The 20,171-nt window shown below is 47.3% G+C and overlaps 1 protein-coding gene across 1 annotated transcript in view; it reads left to right on the forward strand.

Moving 5' to 3' along the window:
* TPPP (tubulin polymerization promoting protein) overlaps positions 1-19,346 on the forward strand; it is a 62,385-nt gene extending 43,039 nt beyond the window's left edge. The window contains exons 3-4 of the mRNA XM_081884528.1: positions 2,736-2,886; positions 14,407-19,346. Coding sequence (XP_081740654.1) covers positions 2,736-2,886; positions 14,407-14,601 — 346 coding nt within the window. The 3' untranslated portion in view covers positions 14,602-19,346. The remainder of the gene's footprint in view (positions 1-2,735; positions 2,887-14,406) is intronic.
* The last annotated feature ends 825 nt before the right edge of the window (positions 19,347-20,171 follow it).

Raw genomic sequence — 20,171 nt, forward strand, 5'->3', positions numbered from 1 at the left:
TCTCTTTTGGACAAATCACACAGAATAGCCTGAATTTAAAATTTAAAAGCATTAGCGGGAGACTTCAGTACTGATCTGCCAGGGTTTTTGCAAAGCTCTGTTCACATTAAACTCTGTTCAGCTATAGCATTAAACCTCGCTTGGGTGTATTTTTCCTAACCTGGTTGCTCTTCAGATGATCCAGTTTTCATTCATCTTTTCTACTTCCCAGCAAGTCACCAGATGTTCTTCCACCCAGTTTTAGCCAAGGTTATGTCCAATCACTCCTTAATTCAGACAGGTTGGTTTAATGAACTGGAATTAGCATCTTCCCTGGATAGATAGCCCACTTACAACCTAAGTTCTCCAAACACCTGGGTGTTGTTATGTGATACAACATTCAGTCCAGTTTGAGTAAAATAAATTGCCCTAAATTAGAGATGTGTGTAGAACCATGGTGAGTATTTGGTGAAGATATTGCTCAATATCTTTTAGGATTTATCTTAGAAACTGAGTAATTAGGTCAGGCAGTCACTGCCTAACTGGCTTCTGCTCGTGTTTCTATGTGGTACGACTATTGACGAATAATTCTGAGCCTGAGGCAGATTCTGCCTCTTTCAAATCCCTGAAAGTGTAGAACTGGAACAGAGTATTCAGCCTTTGCCTGTCCTCAGTTCACCTTCAGTTCCACATCCTATAGGAGAGTTGGATTTTAGCTCCACAACATAGAGGGGGGTGGGAAGAGCATGGAAGGCTGAGAAGCAGTTTGTGAATTTGTGTGACCATGTTAGATGCCACTACAGAGAAGGGAGATTCCTACTAAGAGTGAGGAGAGATGTCAGACCATTTGGAAGTGAGGCCAATTTGGAAGTCCCCACAATAGTATTTATTATTGTTATTTTTAACTTCCCACTCCGGGGTCAGAGGAGAGAGGGAGGGGAGCTATTTTAAGTTTCCAGGAAAATGGACTAATGGTGGCACAGATTGGTTTAGCAGTATGCCTGTAAACCAAACCACAGTTTAGCTGTGGGAAGCATGGGAGCAGCAGGACCAAGGAAAGGGGTTTACATGCATTTGCAGTAAACCATGGTTTGGTTTAGTGTTTGTTATGCATGGTCTGATCATTATGTTTGTGGGTGGGTGGAGAAAACCCATGTGTGTTGAGTAAGTGGACATACAGAGCAGTCAGACTGGTTTCCCCTGAGTTTTGAGCTGAGAAATGCAGTATGTTTCAGATACTTTTCAAAAGCCATTGAAACCAGAGAAATGACAAGGAAGAGAATATACAGAGGACTGATTGCTAAAGTAATAACTCAGCTAAAATAACTGTGTCAGTGGCTGGTAATGGATTAACTGAATAAAATGTGTAAAGTATGACAAGCTCGTGTGTGGCTCCTTGTTGCGAGAAGAGCAGGGGTTTTAAAACTCCTCTGAAGTTGGAGAGTTGTGTAGCTGCAGCACAGAGCTAGGGCACAGCTCCTCTGCTGAAGTCATTGCTCTAAGACCAAGGTCATGACTTAACTGCTCCTCGCAGATCTCTTGGCATCTGCACAAGAACAGGGATGATACTTGATTAGCCTCAGGGCAGATTTCCAGGTGGATAAATTACCTGGCAGTCAGTGACGACACAACAAAAAATTATCCTTATGCGTTGTAATTTAAGAACGCAGCAGAATGGGAAAGGTGTGACCTGTATGGTTTTTGTGTGTGAACACTGTTTGCTTAAAAAAATGGTCACAAAATGCTCAATATGACCATTTCTGTTGCATATCAAAAGTCTCCCCAGAAGACCTCCTGGCACCCTCTTTTATTGCTGTCATCTTTCCATTTTACTTTCTTAAAAGCCAGTTGCCCCAATTCAACTAAAGTTCCTTGTGCCTAAGTATCTTCTTCTCATTTTTCGATAGTAAGCCCCCCAACTGAGCATCGGCGGAACTAAATTCTAACTAAACCACCATAAGATTGTGTTGTAGGTCCCACTGAAAGCAATGGGATTAAGAAAGTTGCAACAAGCTTGTTCCATTGGACAAGGTTACAATCCTATGTCTCTTACCAGTAAGCCCCATTGAACTGAACTCACTGGAATTTATTTTTTCAGTGGACAAGAATAGGGTTTCACTGTAAGGCCTGCGATTGCCTTTAGCTAGATCAAGGCCAATATTCATGCACATAGTTAAGGTAAAAGAATGATCCAAGAGCACAGCTGAAAAAATAGTAATAGTATTTAAGACAGCTAAAATAAGTTCTTTTTGAATACAAATTTGAAGCTGAAGTTGGAGCACTGATGCTTTCCCTCTGAAGGGCAACCCACAGACTGAGGGACAGTGGAGTGGAGTTTATGTGTGCTTGCCCTTGCCCCTGTTCCCATACTAAGATCTCATATGTTCACCTAGAGCTTCCTGTAGTTTTGAGAAAATTAGCAGAGCAGCGACGTCTTCCCAAAGTATTCCTAGAGTGGCACTACACTGTTAATAAGAAAGATTGATAGCAAAGGGGAAGGTGCCTCTCACAAACTACTCTCTTTCTGACATCAAATGGGTCTTCGACTTCTCCAAAGCATAGAAGGCAACCAGTGGGGACAGTAAAACTGTTTTAGAGCCGAAACTTAAGTTTAGATGTTCTGTCAAGAGTTGCATAGGACATGGAAACAAGGAGATTTAGTGGCCCACATGGTAAATATTGTTTGTGCAGTAATCCTTATAGGTACATTGTGATGTTTCTGTAACGTCTTCCCATTTTTGTTTTGTCTGCTTTAGGGGGAAATCCAGGACAATTACTTTTGAGCAGTTCAAGGAAGCACTTCAGGAGCTGTCCAAGAAGCGCTTCAAAGACAAGAGCAACGAGGAAGCGGTGCAAGAAATGCACAAGCTCATTGAAGGGAAGGCCCCCGTCATAGCTGGAGTCACGGTATGGGAGCCTGATGCTCAGTAACTCTGACATTCTTTTCTAAGGCCTCTCTTCAAATCATAGACTTCTCATTTCCTCTCACAAGAAGAGTCCTGAAGTTTTGATCAACCCAGCAGGATGCTCATCTGGTTTCACTCTAATGTTCTCGGTGGCAGCTTTTGCTAAGCCAGAACATTCCATAAGAGTTGTAGCCTAATGACCACTATTCCTGTTCACTTCATGCTTAAAGATTTTGATTTCTGCTAGAAACTTCTTGTTTTCAGTTAAAATGTGCCAAATGCAGAAATTCTGTCTTTCCTACTGCATAATTCTCAGAATGTGGGATTTCTGGGTCGTAGGACTTGGATAACATGCCACTTGCATATGAGCCATGGAACAGTTCAGAACAAAGATAGCAGCCTTCACTCTGCACCAGGGCATCGTGTGGCTCCCACTGTACCAGCAAATATCACCCCCACCCCACCCCCCACATAACGTGGCTAAATGAAATGAAATAAAATAAAAAATAGTCCAGTAGCACCTTAGAGACCAACTAAGTTTGTTCTGGGTATAAGCTTTTGTGTGCATGCACACTTCTTCAGATACACTGAAACAGAAGTCACAATTAAAAAAAAAAATTGCGTCAGACCAACACGGCTCAATCTAGAATTGTGGCTAAATGAGTGAATGATGCAAGGGTGGAAATGGATGAAGCCAGCTTCTGACTGTCTTCAGCGAGAATAAAATCAGCTCTTTCACTCTTGCATCTTTCCTATTCTACTCCAAGCTTAGTGACGTGTGTGTGTGTGTGTATAGGCTGTCAGTGATGTCAAGGGGGCATGGTGCAGTCTCCAAATAGTTGGATTTGGAAGGATCGAGCTGCCCAAGCTTAGTCAGTTGATCATCCCTTTTTTTAGAACAATACTTCAGCCATTTAGTTTCCCTTTGCCACGTGTATAAAGAATTTTGCTGTAGTCTGCATAGTTCTCATCAACATACAGCTATATGGAAAGTGAGAACTTTGAACTTTTTCCAATATGGGGCAAATGCCATGTACCCCACTGCATATAAGTACGAAGGGGCAATCACTGTGGCTTTCTTTGCTGACCTATTCCCCCCCCCCCAAAGGCTGCACATTCTGCTGCATTCTAAGCCACACTGGGTATTTGATCACCAAACTGCAGCCCAGTCCTAACTGTGGAAATGAGTTGCTTGCTTCTACTCTCAAAATCCAGGGCCAATTCTGAAGATTAACAAAGCAAGGCGAGCCATCGCCAGCCCATGGCATTACCATGTAAGCAGTGGCACTACCTCTTTCACACTAGCTTTATCAACAATATTATGGGTTTAAGGGCACCAAAGGCTCACTTATCAAATACCATGATGGTGTGGGGAGTAAGCAGCAGTGCTCACCTGACCCCTGGTCAGTTGTGTTTCTGCGACATACCAGGCGGTAGAGAAGGAGAAAGGTTGGCACAGTACAAATATGCCAGCCGAGCTGAGCCAGTGCCCTGATGTCACCACTGACTCCACCTCCTGGTAAGTGGTAGCAACCAACTGGAGGTTAGGTAAGCCGTGGCAGCCCACCCACCCACCCCCCTCCGCTACTGGGAGAAAGCTGTGCCATTATTATTCTTGGTTCAAGACCCATGGTACTTTATAGAAATTGAACTGAAGCTGAGAAGTTTGCTGAGGTGATGGCTGAACTGGAGGGCCACGCTCTGCTCCTTACCTCAGTGGAACTTAATATGATGAAAGCCTAAGATTGATCAATGAAGGAGGACAAGCTGTTCCAGTGCCTAGGAATAGAATCCCCCTAACTCATGTAATGTGGTCAGTGCCTCTTAGGACCTGTGGACTTGAAAGCGTGATGTGTACACAAAGGTGCCCCAAATTCAAAATGCAACCTTGAACAGTGTTTTCTGTGAAGCAGGCACTCCCACCAGAGGCCTCTGACTGCACAGCTACTGGACAAGCTGAGATTTGACTTAAGAATAATGTGACATGTACATGGTTGATTGCTATGGATTAGGAAAACGGCAAAGAACTGAATCTGTGGTTTCTTAAAGGCTGACCCCACTGTTGTATCGGAGACCTTTGCTGTTTCTTTGATGCCTTGGTTGATATATATGCAAAGCATGGTGGACATTAATCAAGTTTAGAACAGCTGGCACTTGAACTCTTCCATCCAACCTATAAATTTCACAGCATCCACAATGAGCGGTGAGAAAGAAAGGAATGGAAACTCTTACGCCATTTGAATTGTTATCTCCAAGGTTCTTTTGAGCACGTCCAGCAGAGCCATGGATTTTCCTAGCTCAAATTCCATTTTTCTTTTGAAGTAGATGCCTTTAGAGGCAGAATGTTCAATCATCCTGTCTCCCAGAATGATTTGTGCTAAGAGGTGGCCAGGAAGGCTTGCAGCCACCAGCTTTGAAAAAGGACGTGGCAGTGTTCCATCATGCCTTTGGCTGGACTTTGGAAAGCCCAATGTTTACTCAGTTAGGAGCAATTTGGAAGGAATCCCCAATCTTTAGGGCAAGCCCAAGACATTTTGGCACCTGAGTGAAGATCCTACATCGGGAACGGGGGGGGGGGGGTGCTAAAGATCTATATATGGGATCTGCTGCCCCATGGATCCTGCCTCCTAAGGCATTTGTCTCGCCTTGCCTCATGGCTAGGTCGGTCCTGCATCACTTACTGTTTTCTCGGCACTGGCAAAATCTCTACTGGCACCAGTCTGCAGTGAAAATAATAGCATTTGCTCAAGTATCAGATATCCCTCTTAAATTTCTGCCATATGCTGAAGGGGCAAATTGTTTTAGTTTTTTAATAAATTAATTATTTTAAACCCAAATAATGACTTTCCTTTTCAGTATTGAAAGCTGTAGGGGAGCCAACCTGGACATATTGGACTGTTTGCATGGTCACCTCCCATAAATGCACTGAAGGCAGTGCTTTAATTCAAAAACCTTTGAAGTAGCCTCCTATATGATGGTCAGATAGTAAGAAAATGCTGTGGCAAGGCCTGCTGTACCACACAGGCAGGCAGGGCTGACCCACCCATGAGGCAAGGTGAGGCAGACACCTCAGGCGGCAGACCTGGGCCCAAGGAGCATGCCGCTTGCTGACTCCTCTGCCTGTGCAACTGTGCTTCCATCTCTGCTGCCACACCTCCACCACCACCTACTCCTCTGTGGGCATACCAAAGCCATCCCCTGTGTGCGCATGGTGGCAGGGCACACCCATTGTGGAGGAGGCAGGGGCATGGCAGCAGCATGGTGTGTCTGTGGAGGAGGAGGCAGTGGGGTGCAGTGGCAGTGGGGTTTGCCTCAAGCAGCAAAACGTTCTGGGCCAGCCCTTCAGGAAGGTTAGTCTTCCCCCTAGGGCAGGATGGTTAAGGTCTAGCTATCAAGCTGGAAGTAGTTTCCTTGTCCAAACATTCATGCTTAGACGTGGCCGGCTCTCCCTGTGAACCAAGAATGTGTCCCACAATCCTCTGCAGTGATGTAGAAGCAAACTCTGTTCTCATTAAAGTCCAGTCCTAATATCCTACTGTAATTAAACCTGTTGCTTTCACTGAAATAATAATATATTTGTCAGAGCCACCCGTCTGGTCCCAGCTCACAAGAGACCCAACTCCAATCCGGTTTATTTACAGAAAGTCTTTATTGAAGATCATGGTTGCGTTTACATTCCATCTTTGTGACTCTACGTCTGTAACGTTAGACCGCTGAAGTCCCCTCTGAATCTGTACCGCCTCGGCACCAATTTAAGAGGCTTGTGCTGGACCACCTCTTCCTCTCCTTCCTTTTCCGCAGGGTCTTTCTGCCCCCCTGGGTTCCCCCTCGCCGGGACTCGCCCGAGGCTGAATCCTCTGATGCCTCTGCCCCCCTCCTTCTCGCTTTGGGGCCGGGCTCCTCCCCAGGGCTCTCCTCACTTCCGCGCGCCTCTACATTTGAACTTGGCGCGCGTACGTTGCTTCTGACCTTTCTCTCGACCGCTACACTGCTCCCGGTGCTACTCTCCACCCCCTCCGGCTGAGCGTCCTGCTCCGATCTCCTTCCCCTGTCTCCTTCTTGCTCTGCTCCCTCTGACACACTGGTAACTCCACCCCCTTCACTCCGTTCCGGCTGAGAAGCCGGCTCCGGTGTCCAACTCCCACTGGGGCTTCTCCCTTCGCTCCCCTGCTCCTCACTGTTTCCCCCTTGGCCTCCCTTTGGTCTGACCAGGGGGGCTCCCTTTTGGGAGTCCTCTGACTCACTGGACAGACTCATGGACGACCTTTGGTCATCGTCATCCTCCTCCTCATCTCTCTGGGATTCTTCCCCCTCGCTCTCTGTCTCCTCCCCCATCTGCTCTTCTCTCCCTGAAACCCTGACATCCATCCCCCCCTCGAAGCCCCCCCTTCCCCCCTCCCGCTCGGTGGGTGCCGGTTGTGGAAACTGCGGCTCTTCGGGGGTAGGCTCAGGATACAGGTCGTCTACGTCAATGTTCTCTGCTGGCAGTTCTGTGTATGTGTGTTCGAACTCGGGTTCTTCACCCAAAGCCCTCTCAGTCTCTTCTTCCATTGCTACTTCCTCTGGTGCTGCCCGCCAAGGACCCATCATCCACCTCTTACGCCATTCCTCCTCTGGTTGCTCCTCCCACCAATAAGGGGTTTCCGTGTCCACCCCCGAGCACGATCCCCTGGGCGGGCTTGATTCTGGTGTTCTTTCCTCGGAGGAAGAGAAACCCCTGAACGTGCTATCTGACAATGTGGGTGTGAAAAGCCAGTCATCAAAGTACTCAGCTGGCATGGGTCTATGTGGGAAAAGTGCATGGAACTCTTCCTTCAAAAGGGGTTCGTCTAACGCGTAGCCCGGCACCCAACTATTGGCAGTGGCTGGGGTGCCCTCTCTGGCGAGAAAGTATTCAACCCCCTCTTCCCCCCATCTCGAGTCCAGTATCTCTGTGACCTCGTTGAGGGGTTCGGCCCTAGGCGACCCCCCCCTCTTGGGTGACCCTTTGCGTGGGTCTGGTACTGTTTCTGACTCTTGAAACCTGTGCGGGGCCTTGTAGGGAGTGAGCACCGACCTATGAAAGACCGGGTGCACTCTGGAGCCTTCTGGAAGGGCCAGGCGAAATGCTACAGGATTGATCCTAGCCTCAACTTGGTATGGTCCTAGCTGCCTGTGTCCTAGCTTCTTCTTGGCTAACGATTTGGCTGGCATCGCTTGAGCCGCTAACCATACCCAGTCCCCCACCTGGATGTCCTCTCCCGCCCTTCTGTGTTTGTCCGCCTGCACCTTATAGGCTTGTTTGGCCAGCTCCAAATGTCTCCGCAGCTCCTCGTGCACCTCTTGCAACTCTGCTGCAAACTGGTCGGCCTCTTGAGGCACCCCCTCTCCTGGTGCTATAAGCCTCGGAAAGGTTCTGGGATGACGGCCATTGTTCGCGAAGAACGGCGTCACCCCGGTCGATGCGTGCTTTGTGTTGTTGTAGGCAAACTCAGCCATCGGCAGGTAGTCCACCCACGCTGCGGGTCGCTGATTGGCGTAACACCTCAGGTACTGCTGCATGATCGCGTTGACCCTCTCTGCTTGGCCGTTGGTCTGTGAATGTCTCGCCGACGCTAGGTCGATCTTGACGTGCAGGATACCCAGAAGCTTCTGCCAGAAGTTGGAAACAAATTGGCGCCCCCTGTCGGACAGGACGGACTGCGGTAGTCCATGCACTCTGAACACATGGTCGATGAAGAGTTTGGCGGTCTGTTCTGCCGTCGCCACCTTGGCACAAGGAATGAAGTGCGCCATCTTGGTGAACACGTCCACAACCACCAGCACCGCCGTCTTGCCCCTGGAGCTGGGCAGGTCAGTAACAAAGTCCAGTGCTACCCTCTCCCACGGCTGCTGCGGCGTTTCCAGCGGTTCCAGCAATCCCGCCGGCTTCTGGTGTACTGGTTTGGACCTCTGACAGGTGTCACACCTGGCGACGTAATCCGCCACCTCTCCCCGCATCTGGGGCCACCAAAAGTCCCTGGCCACTAATTCTATTGTCTTCTCCTTGCCGAAGTGGCCCGCACTGGGGGCGTCGTGCAATTGCTGCAGAACCTTTGCGCGAAGTTCGTCGTTTGGCACGTAGAGGGCACCCTTGCGAGTTAAGAGTCCGTCCCGCAACTGGAACTCATCGTCTCTTTGCGACCCGCTGCGCAGCTCCTCCATCTTGGACTGTGCAAATTGATCCGCTTGCAACGCGCGTCGCACCGCGTCCAGGTCGACTGCGATGGCAGCGCACGCCCACGCCTGCGGTGCGAAAATGTGCTTCGCTGCAATTGGTGTCGTCTCCTCAAGGTATTGCGGTTTCCTGGAGAGTGCGTCTGCTATAACATTGGAGTCCCCCGGGATGTATTCTATTTTGAAGTCGAAATCCACAAAGAATTCTGCCCAGCGCATGTGTCTTTGGGTCTGCAGCTTTGCCGTTCGCCAATACTCTAAGTTCTTGTGATCCGTGCGGACCTGCACTGTGTGCTTGGCTCCTATGAGGAAGTGTCGCCACGCTTTGAAAGCTGCATGAATGGCCAACAACTCCCTGTCCCATATGGTGTAGTTCCGCTCCGTCTTGCTGAGCTTCCGGGAGTAGAAGGCGCCCGGCCTCCAATTGCCTTGCGGATCCTCCTGCAGAAGGACGGCTCCAACCGCTCTGTCTGACGCGTCGGTTTCCACCCGCATGGGCCTGCCGGGATTCACGTGCAGTAGCTGCTCCTCGGAGGCGAAGAGGCTTTTAAGCCTCCGAAAAGAGCGCTCTGCCTGTTCCGTCCAAGCGAACTTCTTCTTCTTGGAACTGAGGGTGTCCGTGATTGCTGCCGTCTCATTTGCAAAACCTTTGATGAATTTGCGATAAAAATTGGCAAATCCGATGAATCTCTGGACTTCCTTCCGATTGCGTGGGCTCTTCCAGTCCAACACCGCTTGGACCTTGACTCTGTCCATGGCCAGCCCCTCGTCGGACAGCTTGTAGCCAAGGAAATCCACCTCCGTCACATCAAACTGGCACTTCTCCAACTTGGCGTACAGCCTGTGCTCCCGCGACCTCTGTAGGACCTCCTTTACATCCTTCTCGTGAGCTTCCGGCGATTCCGAGAAAATCAGGATGTCGTCGAGAAAACATACACACTTCTTGTAGAGGAGTCCCGCCAACACGTGATGCATAAATGCTTGGAAAACGTGGCTGCCATTTTGGAGACCAAACGGCATAACTCTGTATTCATACGTGCCCAGAGGCGTGAACATGGCAGTCTTCCACTCATCGCCCTTCCGGATGCGGATGAGGTTGTACGCTCCACGCAAATCCAACTTGGTGAAGATCTTACCCTTCCTAACGGTCGCTAGGAGGTCGTCAATCTTGGGCATGGGAAAGGCCTTGGGCTTAGTCAGTCTGTTTATGAATCGATAGTCCACAATGAGTCTTTTTTGGGGCGTGTCTTTCTTCTTCACAAAGAAAACAGGACTGCCTCCCACTGCTTTGGATTCCCGGATGAACCCGCGCTTCAGATTATGCTCTATGAACTCTCTGAGCTCTTGCATCTCGTCCTCAGACATGGAATACAGCTTTGCAGTTGGCAGCTGCGCCCCTGGCACCAGGTCGATCGCACAGTCGTAAGGCCTGTGAGGCGGCAACTTGTCAGCTTCTTTCTCGCAGAAAACCTCCAAGAATCCCTCGTACTTGTGAGGCACTGCCTGCACCATGCCCAGGTGCAGTTGCTGCTCAGCTCCTTCCTCCTGATTGGTTTGGATGCAATGCTGAGCACAATACGAGGAGCAGAAGGTGATTTGCCGCTGGTACCACGCTACAGCGGGACTATGCCTCTCCAGCCAACTCATGCCTAACACAATGGGCGTGTCTGACAGGTGGGTGACATTGAAGCTAATGACTTCTCGATGATTTCCAATCTGCATCACCATGGGAGGCGTCTGCTGCACAACTTGCCCTCCCAGCAATTTCCTACCGTCCACTGTGACCACGTTCAGAGGCGTCGTTGCAGGCAGGAGCGCTATGCTATGCTGCTTGACAAATTGTATTCCCACAAAATCCGCATTGCTCCCTGAATCAATCGTGATGGGAACTTCCAGGGATTGTCCATTTGGCAGCTGAAGGTTGCAGTGAGTTGCACTGCTGGCTTGGGTGGTAAAGGGTCTGTGCGTTGCAAGGGTGCTGGGGACTGTTCTACAGATCCGCCTGGCTGAGCCCCAGTAGCTCCGCTTCCAGCCAGGCACTGTCGTTTCCCTGAGGCTGCTCTCTTTGCACCACTTCCGCTGCCACTGTTGCTAGAGCTGCAGTGTGCTTCTGGAGCCTCTGGGGGCACTCTTTCGCCATATGCTGTGCACTGTCACAGATGTAACATTTCCTGGTCCCTCTAGGAGGCTTCGCCTTCACTGCACCGGAAACAGGGGCTCTGGATGGTGTCTGAGCCCTAGCACCACCAATTTCCATCGGCTCTTCTCCTTGCCTCCCCAAGGGCGAGGGGTGCGTCTGGCTGAAGTCCCTGGGGACAAAAGGGGGGGTTCTCGCTGGTGCACGCGCCTGGGGTCCCTCCCCCTCGTGCCACGGGCGTCCCTCATGTCGTATTCCGATAGCCAAAGCCCGTTGCACTACGTCTTCTAGGGTCTGGGGTCTATCTCCTCTGGCGATCTCATCCTTGACGGGGGGGCTAAGACCTTCCCAGAAAAGATCTCTGACGGGTTTACTATCCTTCTCCCAGCCCAACGCAGTTAGTAATGCAAAGAATTTGGAATGATATTGACGTACAGTGGCTTTGCCTTGCCGCAGTCCGTGCATCTGCCTACGAGCAATATCCACATCCACAGAGGACTGGAAACAAGCATCCATCGCTTTAATAAATTCATCAGAATTGCGGCGGGCAGGGCCATCTTCGCGCCACAAATTGCGCAACCAAGCTCTGGCCTCCCCATGCAAATGCGAAATTATGAACCCCACTCTCTCCTCCTCATCTTTAAAATCATGACGGAGCAAATGCAGTGCATACACGACGTCTGCCCTGAAGTTAGGGTAGTCTTGCAGGTTGCCATTAAAGTGCGTAACTAGGGCGCCCCCCCGCCGTCCAAGTGCAACTCCCTCTGATCTGGAACCCGGGACCCCTGCCCTGCTTGCCTGCTCCCACCTTGTTCGCAGGTCCTGGCAAGCCTTGTCCAGTTCGTCATTCTTCTTCTGCGATGCAATGACTGCAGCTGTGAGTTCGGTAACCTGATTCCTCAGCGTAAGCAGCTGTTCCTCCGCGCTCATGGCTGCTCCCGTTGGTGAGCTTTGCAAAAAAAAAAAAAAATTTTGCGTTCTGGTGAGGGGACTTACTGTCAGAGCCACCCGTCTGGTCCCAGCTCACAAGAGACCCAACTCCAATCCGGTTTATTTACAGAAAGTCTTTATTGAAGATCATGGTTGCGTTTACATTCCATCTTTGTGACTCTACGTCTGTAACGTTAGACCGCTGAAGTCCCCTCTGAATCTGTACCGCCTCGGCACCAATTTAAGAGGCTTGTGCTGGACCACCTCTTCCTCTCCTTCCTTTTCCGCAGGGTCTTTCTGCCCCCCTGGGTTCCCCCCCGCCGGGACTCGCCCGAGGCTGAATCCTCTGACGCCTCTGCCCCCCTCCTTCGCGCTTTGGGGCCGGGCTCCTCCCCAGGGCTCTCCTCACTTCCGCGCGCCTCCACATTCGAACTTGGTGCGCGTACGTTGCTTCTGACCTTTCTCTCGACCGCTACACTGCTCCCGGTGCTACTCTCCACCCCCTCCGGCTGAGCGTCCTGCTCCGATCTCCTTCCCCTGTCTCTTTCTTGCTCTGCTCCCTCTGACACACTGGTAACTCCACCCCCTTCACTCCGTTCCGGCTGAGAAGCCGGCTCCTGTCTCCAACCCCCACTGGGGCTTCTCCCTTCGCTCCCCTGCTCCTCACTGCTTCCCCCTTGGCCTCCCTTTGGTCTGACCAGGGGGGCTCCCTTCTGGGAGTCCTCTGACTCACTGGACAGACTCATGGACGACCTTTGGTCATCGTCATCCTCCTCCTCATCTCTCTGGGATTCTTCCCCCTCGCTCTCTGTCTCCTCCCCCATCTGCTCTTCTCTCCCTGAAACCCTGACAATATTATTCACACAATTCCCACTTTCCTTTCTGTCTATTTTTAGATAAGACCTTTCAGACAGAGAGCACTCATTTTATGCTACATAGATGACACTATGTATTTTTTTTAAAGCACATTTGGATTGATTGCATAATTTGTTGTATCAATCTATTTTTTGTTGTTGTAATTCTCCAAATAAAGTCACAGAAATAAAAATTCCCAAGGATGACACCATTTGGAAGTAAAGGTGAATAAATTAAAACAGGGTTGAGAGCTTTCCAGCATAGTTGCCAAGAGGTCAAGAATACCTCACAGTGTAAAGAACATGACACTTACAAGAACAATGTCAAGATTTTTACAGTAGCCTTTTTCAGGGTGTCTAGGGCAGTTTACAAAAGAAAGATAAGACATAAATAAAACAAAAACATTAAAAACCATTATTACATTGAAATATATTAAAAAGCCTGTGCATATAAAAATACATCTGCCTGGTGCCAACAATGTTAACTGTTCAGCATCTGGCAAATTGTGTGTTTATTTTCCCAGGCGCTCTGGTTTGGGGTGCCACCACTGACAAAGCTCTGTCTCTGGTCACCTTCCCTTGGGTGGTGGAGGGAGCTAGAGGAGACCCTTAGACAATGACCTCGGTACAGGGGCAGGTGAGTGTGGGCACAGCTGTTATTTCAGGTACCCAGGTCTTAGGCTGAGTAGGGCATTAAAGGTAAGCACCATTGCTGTAGGTTTCTGCCTATGCTTTGACCACAGAGAGGACACCTGACCCATTTCTTGGTGCAAGCTGGGTTATGTTTCAAAACTCATCCCAGAGTTCTATTGATTCTAGACACAGGTCTTCTAAGGAGCTAAATCTCTTGGGATGTTTACATCACGGGTGGATCAGCTGTCAAACAACGTGGGCATTTCAAGAAGCACTGCCTACTGTATTTGAAAGCACCAGCAAAACTGCTGACTGCCATTTGATCATATGTTTTAGAAGTGCTCATATAGACCAGGGATAGAATCTACTCCCCCCCAAAACTTATGAATATAAACATCATTTCCCCACCACCACCAGATTTAGGAGGACGGCTGAAACATCACATGGCAATTCACATCTCATTATGCTTGAGGAACTGCTGGAGCATGGAGCTATAGAAGATTTGAATAAAACTTGTCAGCACTGTGAGGGTTCATTTGATCCCAGTTATTGACCAAGCATTAAAAACCCCCATCCTGCTTTTTTAGGGTAGCCAAAACCCATGAGCCAGTCATGGTTGATGGTCTGCAAGGAACAAGCAAAGCAGAACAGAGGTCCTCAGGACCGTGAAGTTATAGTACCTTGATTTACATATATATTCATGCACGCGTGTGTGTGTTATTTACATTGTTAATGCTCTCTTCTGTCTGTCTTTCTCTCTCCCCATTAATAGAAAGCCATTTCATCTCCGACTGTCTCACGGCTTACAGACACAACACGTTTCACTGGTTCCCATAAAGAGAGATTTGATCCAACTGGGAAAGGCAAAGGCAAAGCAGGACGTGAAGATCTGGTGGATACGTCTGGCTATGTATCTGGGTATAAGCATGCTGGCACATACGATCAGAAAGTGCAAGGAAGCAAGTAAGCCTGAAGATTCAAAGCCCGAAGGTTCACCTGTGAGGGGTGAGCAAGACGAGCCTAACCTGTTGCTGTAAATGCCAAAAAGACTATGTTGGAAAGCTGTCTTGTAGGATCCACTTTTGACATCGACTGAGACTCTTGCAGTGAAGCACCACTTCATTACATTCCTCATGCTTTATGGCAGTGAAAAGGAAGTAGCAGAGCAGTCTGATCAAGAAACCACACCAAGGGCTCTCTCACCACACCTCGTCTGTACTGGTAGCAGATCGCAAACATTCCTATATGCCTAATTCCCTGTCTTGTTCTGCTGTCTTTTTTTCTACAGTGGAGGCTACACCTGCTAGTATCTTTGCTAAAAAGAATCCAATTGCTCAATTTAATTATTTATTATTGAACAATGTCTTAATATGGAACAGATGCACCTCAAACGTAAGAATTCAGCCTTTAACTGAAGGGAATTAAATGGCTATTGACTTTTATTTTATTTTTGAAAAGGTGCTATCCTGTAAAAGCCAATACATTTATTTCAACCATTTGCGAACAAGAGCAGAAACAATAATTTAAAGCAACTTTCCCCCTCCATTAGTAGAAAACTGAGACCCCACTTGTCCCTGTTCTCAAAGAAAAGGGAAATTGCAGCTCTCTCTCCTGGCCTTTGCAAATTTTCTTTAAAGAAAAAAAAACAGAAACCAAAACACTATGTGTCATTGAAGTTATGTATTACTATTTCTTTAAGATTGCAACAAACATGAAATATGGCAGTTCAAACCCCCACCCAAATATATATTTGAAATACTACCAGTTGAAATTATCTACTATGTCTGGATCACTACCTTAAACAACATTTTGATTCATTATGTTGGTTAAATAGTTCCAAAATAACTAGTTCCAAAATGTTTTCTTGTTCACTCAGTGTAAAGCAGACATAATTTAATTGTCAGATTGTTTGCTGATGGGAAAACAAAGGTAGAAAAGATGAAATACAGATTCATTGTTTTACAAATGATGTCATCAACCATCATGTTTCAGTGAGCCAGAGTCTAAATAGTGCTGAAATGTTGCTTCTTTTAAGGGAGAAAAAGGATATAATTAACATATTTCCTGAAAAAGGACAACATACGTAATGTATTTATTTATTTGAAAGATTTCTATGCGTGTATGCTGAAGAGTAACTGTCTAGTCAATAAGGTGATTTTTATGTGTCCTGTCTTTATTATTGAGTAAATACCACACTGTGTTGAACTTACAATCCAGTAAAATAATAGCTGTAATCTTCACTTTGAGGTTTGCCAGCAGTTGAGTCCTCAGTCTTGTTTTCTGTGGAATACAGGTCTCCTCTGTAGAAGAATAGAGATTGAGCAATTTTACTGCCATTCTTAATAGCTGTCTCTTTGACAGGCCCAGTAAACGCTAAAGAGTTGGCTGCACTGATTTGCTTACAGTAACTCTGACTGTTCCTTCGCACAGGCCAGCACCTTGAAGTTGGCCCTTGTCCGAGCACTGACCATCTGTCATTTGCAGTTGTCTTTAACCTCATTGTTAAGGAAGGTATTTATTGTGACTTGCAACCATGCATTCTTCAGCATGCACTACAAGGATGAATCCAAAATAATAATAATAATGTTGTCAAGCACTGCCGTTGTATGCCTGGAACCTTTGTTCTTTGACATGTTGAAATGTCAGGTTTGGGAAGAAGGAAGTCTGTAGAATTTTCGGCATATTTTTGCAGGATGGTGGTTTAGGTGGTTGCCAGGAAGGGTCTGTGAGTGTGCCAGGCCTGTTGGTATTGAAATAGTGATAGTTGGTGTTAGTTATATATCCATCTTCTTTCTGGAGACAGGCTCAGTGTCTAGAGTGTTGATAATAGAGCTGTTTGCTTTGATGGAACAATGAGCACTGAATACTTTAATTCACACCCTCTGGAACCCATTTGTCAAGCTTAAAGCGAGGCTAGGCTTATGGGGAACCCCATGTTATTACACGGAACTTCATTACATAAATAGAATATTCAGAACAAATCCAGCTACGTCCTCCAGTGGCAGCTAATGTAACACAGTGGATGTGAAAGACTCCATTGATGTAATATGAGCAGATAAGCACACCAGGAAGATACCTGATTTGTTGATCCAGTCTAGCATGTCTCTTGCGTATTTTGCTATTCAGGAAACATTTTTTGTCCGAAAACCTAGCAGCTATTTGCTCACATGGATTGGCCATGAACACGGATTGCTCATTGTAAGGCAGAGCTTAAGGTAGCAATAATGCCACCATGTTCTGGGCAAATAGTAGTTTAGCTTTTGATAGAAACTTCCTTTAGCACTAAAGTCTACTGCAGAACTCTCATCAAAAGATTTTAGAGCAGGCATTACATATCAGGTGGCCTTCTAGAGCCAGGGAAAGCTACTTCTAAAATGAGCGATCCATGTTCATTTTTCATTTATTTTAAAACAAAAAGACAAGAGATGCTACCACTGAAGCGTGGATGTCTAAAAAGCAAGCAGTTTTGTGAAACAATGACATGCTCTTCTGACATCCCAGTTTCTCTTCCTTTCCCCATTCCTTGTTCTGAAACTGTTGGCTTTTTCTACCCCTTTTTCTACCACTGTGCCACTAAAGGAGGAGGCTGTGTCAGAAGAAGCAAGGCCTGGGTGTCCATGCATCAGACCACAGTTTATGAAAACAGGACTACTTCCTCCAGTCCAGTCACCTAATAACACCATTCCATTCATGTCTACTCAAAAATAAGTCCCACTGTGTCTTTGGGGTTTGCTCCTGGGTGAACGTGCATAGGATTGCAGCCTAAGTCGCTGTTTGCATGCAGCAGTGTACTTGGAATATTCTCACATCAGCTGCCCTCATCCCGGTATATTCCTTGTCAGTGACTTCTGCCCCCTTTAAGTATTTATTTAAGTGCAAAACATACTGTAAACGTGCAGTGATGCCGGCCTTCGTTATCTCCTTTCCGTAGAATAGGTTATCATCAGGCCCTTTTTGAATAAATAGGGGGAAATATGAAACAGTTCTCCAAATGTGAAAATGATAGAGATCAGTATCTGTAGGTTTTTTTAAAAAAAAGCTATTTTACTACCACAATGTGTTTACAATTCTTTGCTGATTGAATAAATCACATTAAGCATATAGTGTTCTTTTTGCTATGTGTAAATCACTCCAGGGTATATTATGTATATATAAATATGCATACGTGCAGTTTTATACAGCCTCTTAAGGGTGCACACTTTTGTAGCATCATGCACACTGGGACTGCCTTGTTATCTGCTGAGACCTGGGAAAAGGCTCCATGTGCCCAGAATGCAGCCCATTCCTCACCCAAGAAGGCAACCCAGCTGTCTATGTCTGCAGCTGCATATGTATATGGGACCCTCAATGAGTTTCCAGTTATTGCCTGGATTTCCCTTCCAATTTTATAGACATACAATTTATGGAGTCAAGTCAATCTTCTTTCCCCCCTGTTTGCATTCCTGTGCATGTCACTGGAATTTGTACTGGAAGCTGTGGGCTGAATCTGACTTACCTGCACCGCCCAACCCCCCCTACTCACTTCCTTTGTTTTTAGTTGACATCTGAAACAAGTCTAGAATAAGGTGGGCAATTTATCTGGCCTCCTAAGCCCATGCATAGCAATTCAGGCAGAAGGGCAGGTCTCAGGGAAGAGCAGCGGGGACACTTTAGAGGGAAGGCCTTCCCAGGATCAGGGCCGGCCCACCCATGAGGCAGGCTGGAGCAGCTGCCTCAGGTGGCGGAACCTCAAGAGATGGCACCCTCATAGGCTCCCCACCACACCTGCCACCACTAGAGAAGTAGCGGTAGCGGCAGCAGCGGCAGCTTCCAGTGCAACCTTGCAGAAATCTCACCAGACCTTGTGTGCTCTGCTAGATCTTGCTGGAACCCCCCGTTCTTGCCGCCGCTTTGTGGATGCCGCCACACAACCCAGCCGGGTGGCCCCTTCCTGTTTTGCCTCAGGCCAGCCGCCCCTGCCCAGAATGGAGCTTTTTATTACCAACTCTGCCTTAGACCTTGATGTATGAAGTCGCCTTATCTTGAGGGAGACCATCAGTCAGTTTGGACTCCAGCCCACAGCAGTTCACTTTGATCAGGAGGCAGCTCTGTAAGCTCTCGGGCAGAAAGTGGCATTTTCTACCGTTGCCCAAAGATCCTCTTAGAAGGAGATGCCAAGAAACAAACTTGCATCTTTTTTAATGTGCACAGCAGATGCTATCCCAAGCTTTAGCTTCCTCTATAGGGGGGATGCTTAGCTATGCTTTTGTTTTTGTGTGTATATATAGTTTATTCTTAAGCCTCCCAAATGAGATTACTTTGCAAATGACTTTGAAGTCTCCCAAACATAAAACTATTATTCCTGTCTCAGTTTCCAGCAGTGTGGGGTGCTCTTGGGCTTCCCCAGGGAGTAGCATCTTGTGCTGTTTGACCCCGTCCCCCAACATACAGTAAGCCACAACTTAGGCACATTTAACTTGTGTGCATTCAGCTTTACACGCATGGCCAAAAATGAATAAATAAAAGGGGGTGAGGATCCAGGAAAAATGGCTTTGGCAATCCCAGCCATCAATGGGTTTTGACTATAAGTGATTTTGTCTTTAGGCGTGATCCCCAGAACGTATCCCCTGTGTCAGTTGTGGGCTTACTGCATCTTAAATCAGATTTTTTTGAAATTCCCGTTTACTTTGTGGGATATTGTTATGGAATAAACTTTCAACTCTTTGTGCCTGAGTGTACTCTACAGTGTGTCTTGCTTCAAGTCTCCCTATGCCTTACATGTGCAGCTGCGAAGGACACTTGTGAGTGTTTCATGCCTATAGATATGTTCTGCCACTATTGGTTTAGAAGCCACTGTCTCAAACTTCACAAAAAGGAGGGAAATGTGCAAACTGTGATCATGGTTATCCCAAGCAGTCACCCCTTTTTGTATGTTAGGCTTGCATTGCGAACTTTTACTTTTCATTATTAGCTACTCAGTCATGGGAGCCAAGGTGTATCTGTGTGCCTGCAATTGGCAATACTTGCGTATGGGTGATAAATGTTAAAAACATCGGTAGACTACCTAGAACAGATCTTAGTTACATGTAAGTGGTTTGTCATAGTCTATCCCTCCTTAGATCACCATTTGGTTAAAAATGAGAGTAGAGTACACTGTACTTGACTTGCACGTTTAGTTCACTGGAAGTCCAAAATACCTTTTCTCCCTCTGAAAGGCCTCGTCTCCCTGTTTTCTGACTATGTATTGCTGTTCAGGTGGCATCTCAAGGTGAATAACCAAATGCCCAGAGGACCTTACTCGCTAAGCATATTTTGGATTGCAAACTGGGCTACTTTCTAAATCAGTATTGTATTCTTTAAATTCTGATCCAAATCAGTATCTTACTTGGCGGGGTAGGAGAGCTGAAAACAATGTCAATATATTTCACATCTGGTAACCAATGCACCCTTTGGTTTCAGACACTACATGGGTAGACAGTCTTAAAAGCCCTGGATTCTGACCAAACTAAGCTGCCTGCTGTATATTTTGCTTTAGGGGGCTTAATTTGGTCAGAATTG

Source organism: Podarcis melisellensis (assembly GCF_964234715.1).
Source record: "Podarcis melisellensis genome assembly, chromosome: 13".
Lineage (NCBI taxonomy): Eukaryota > Metazoa > Chordata > Lepidosauria > Squamata > Lacertidae > Podarcis > Podarcis melisellensis.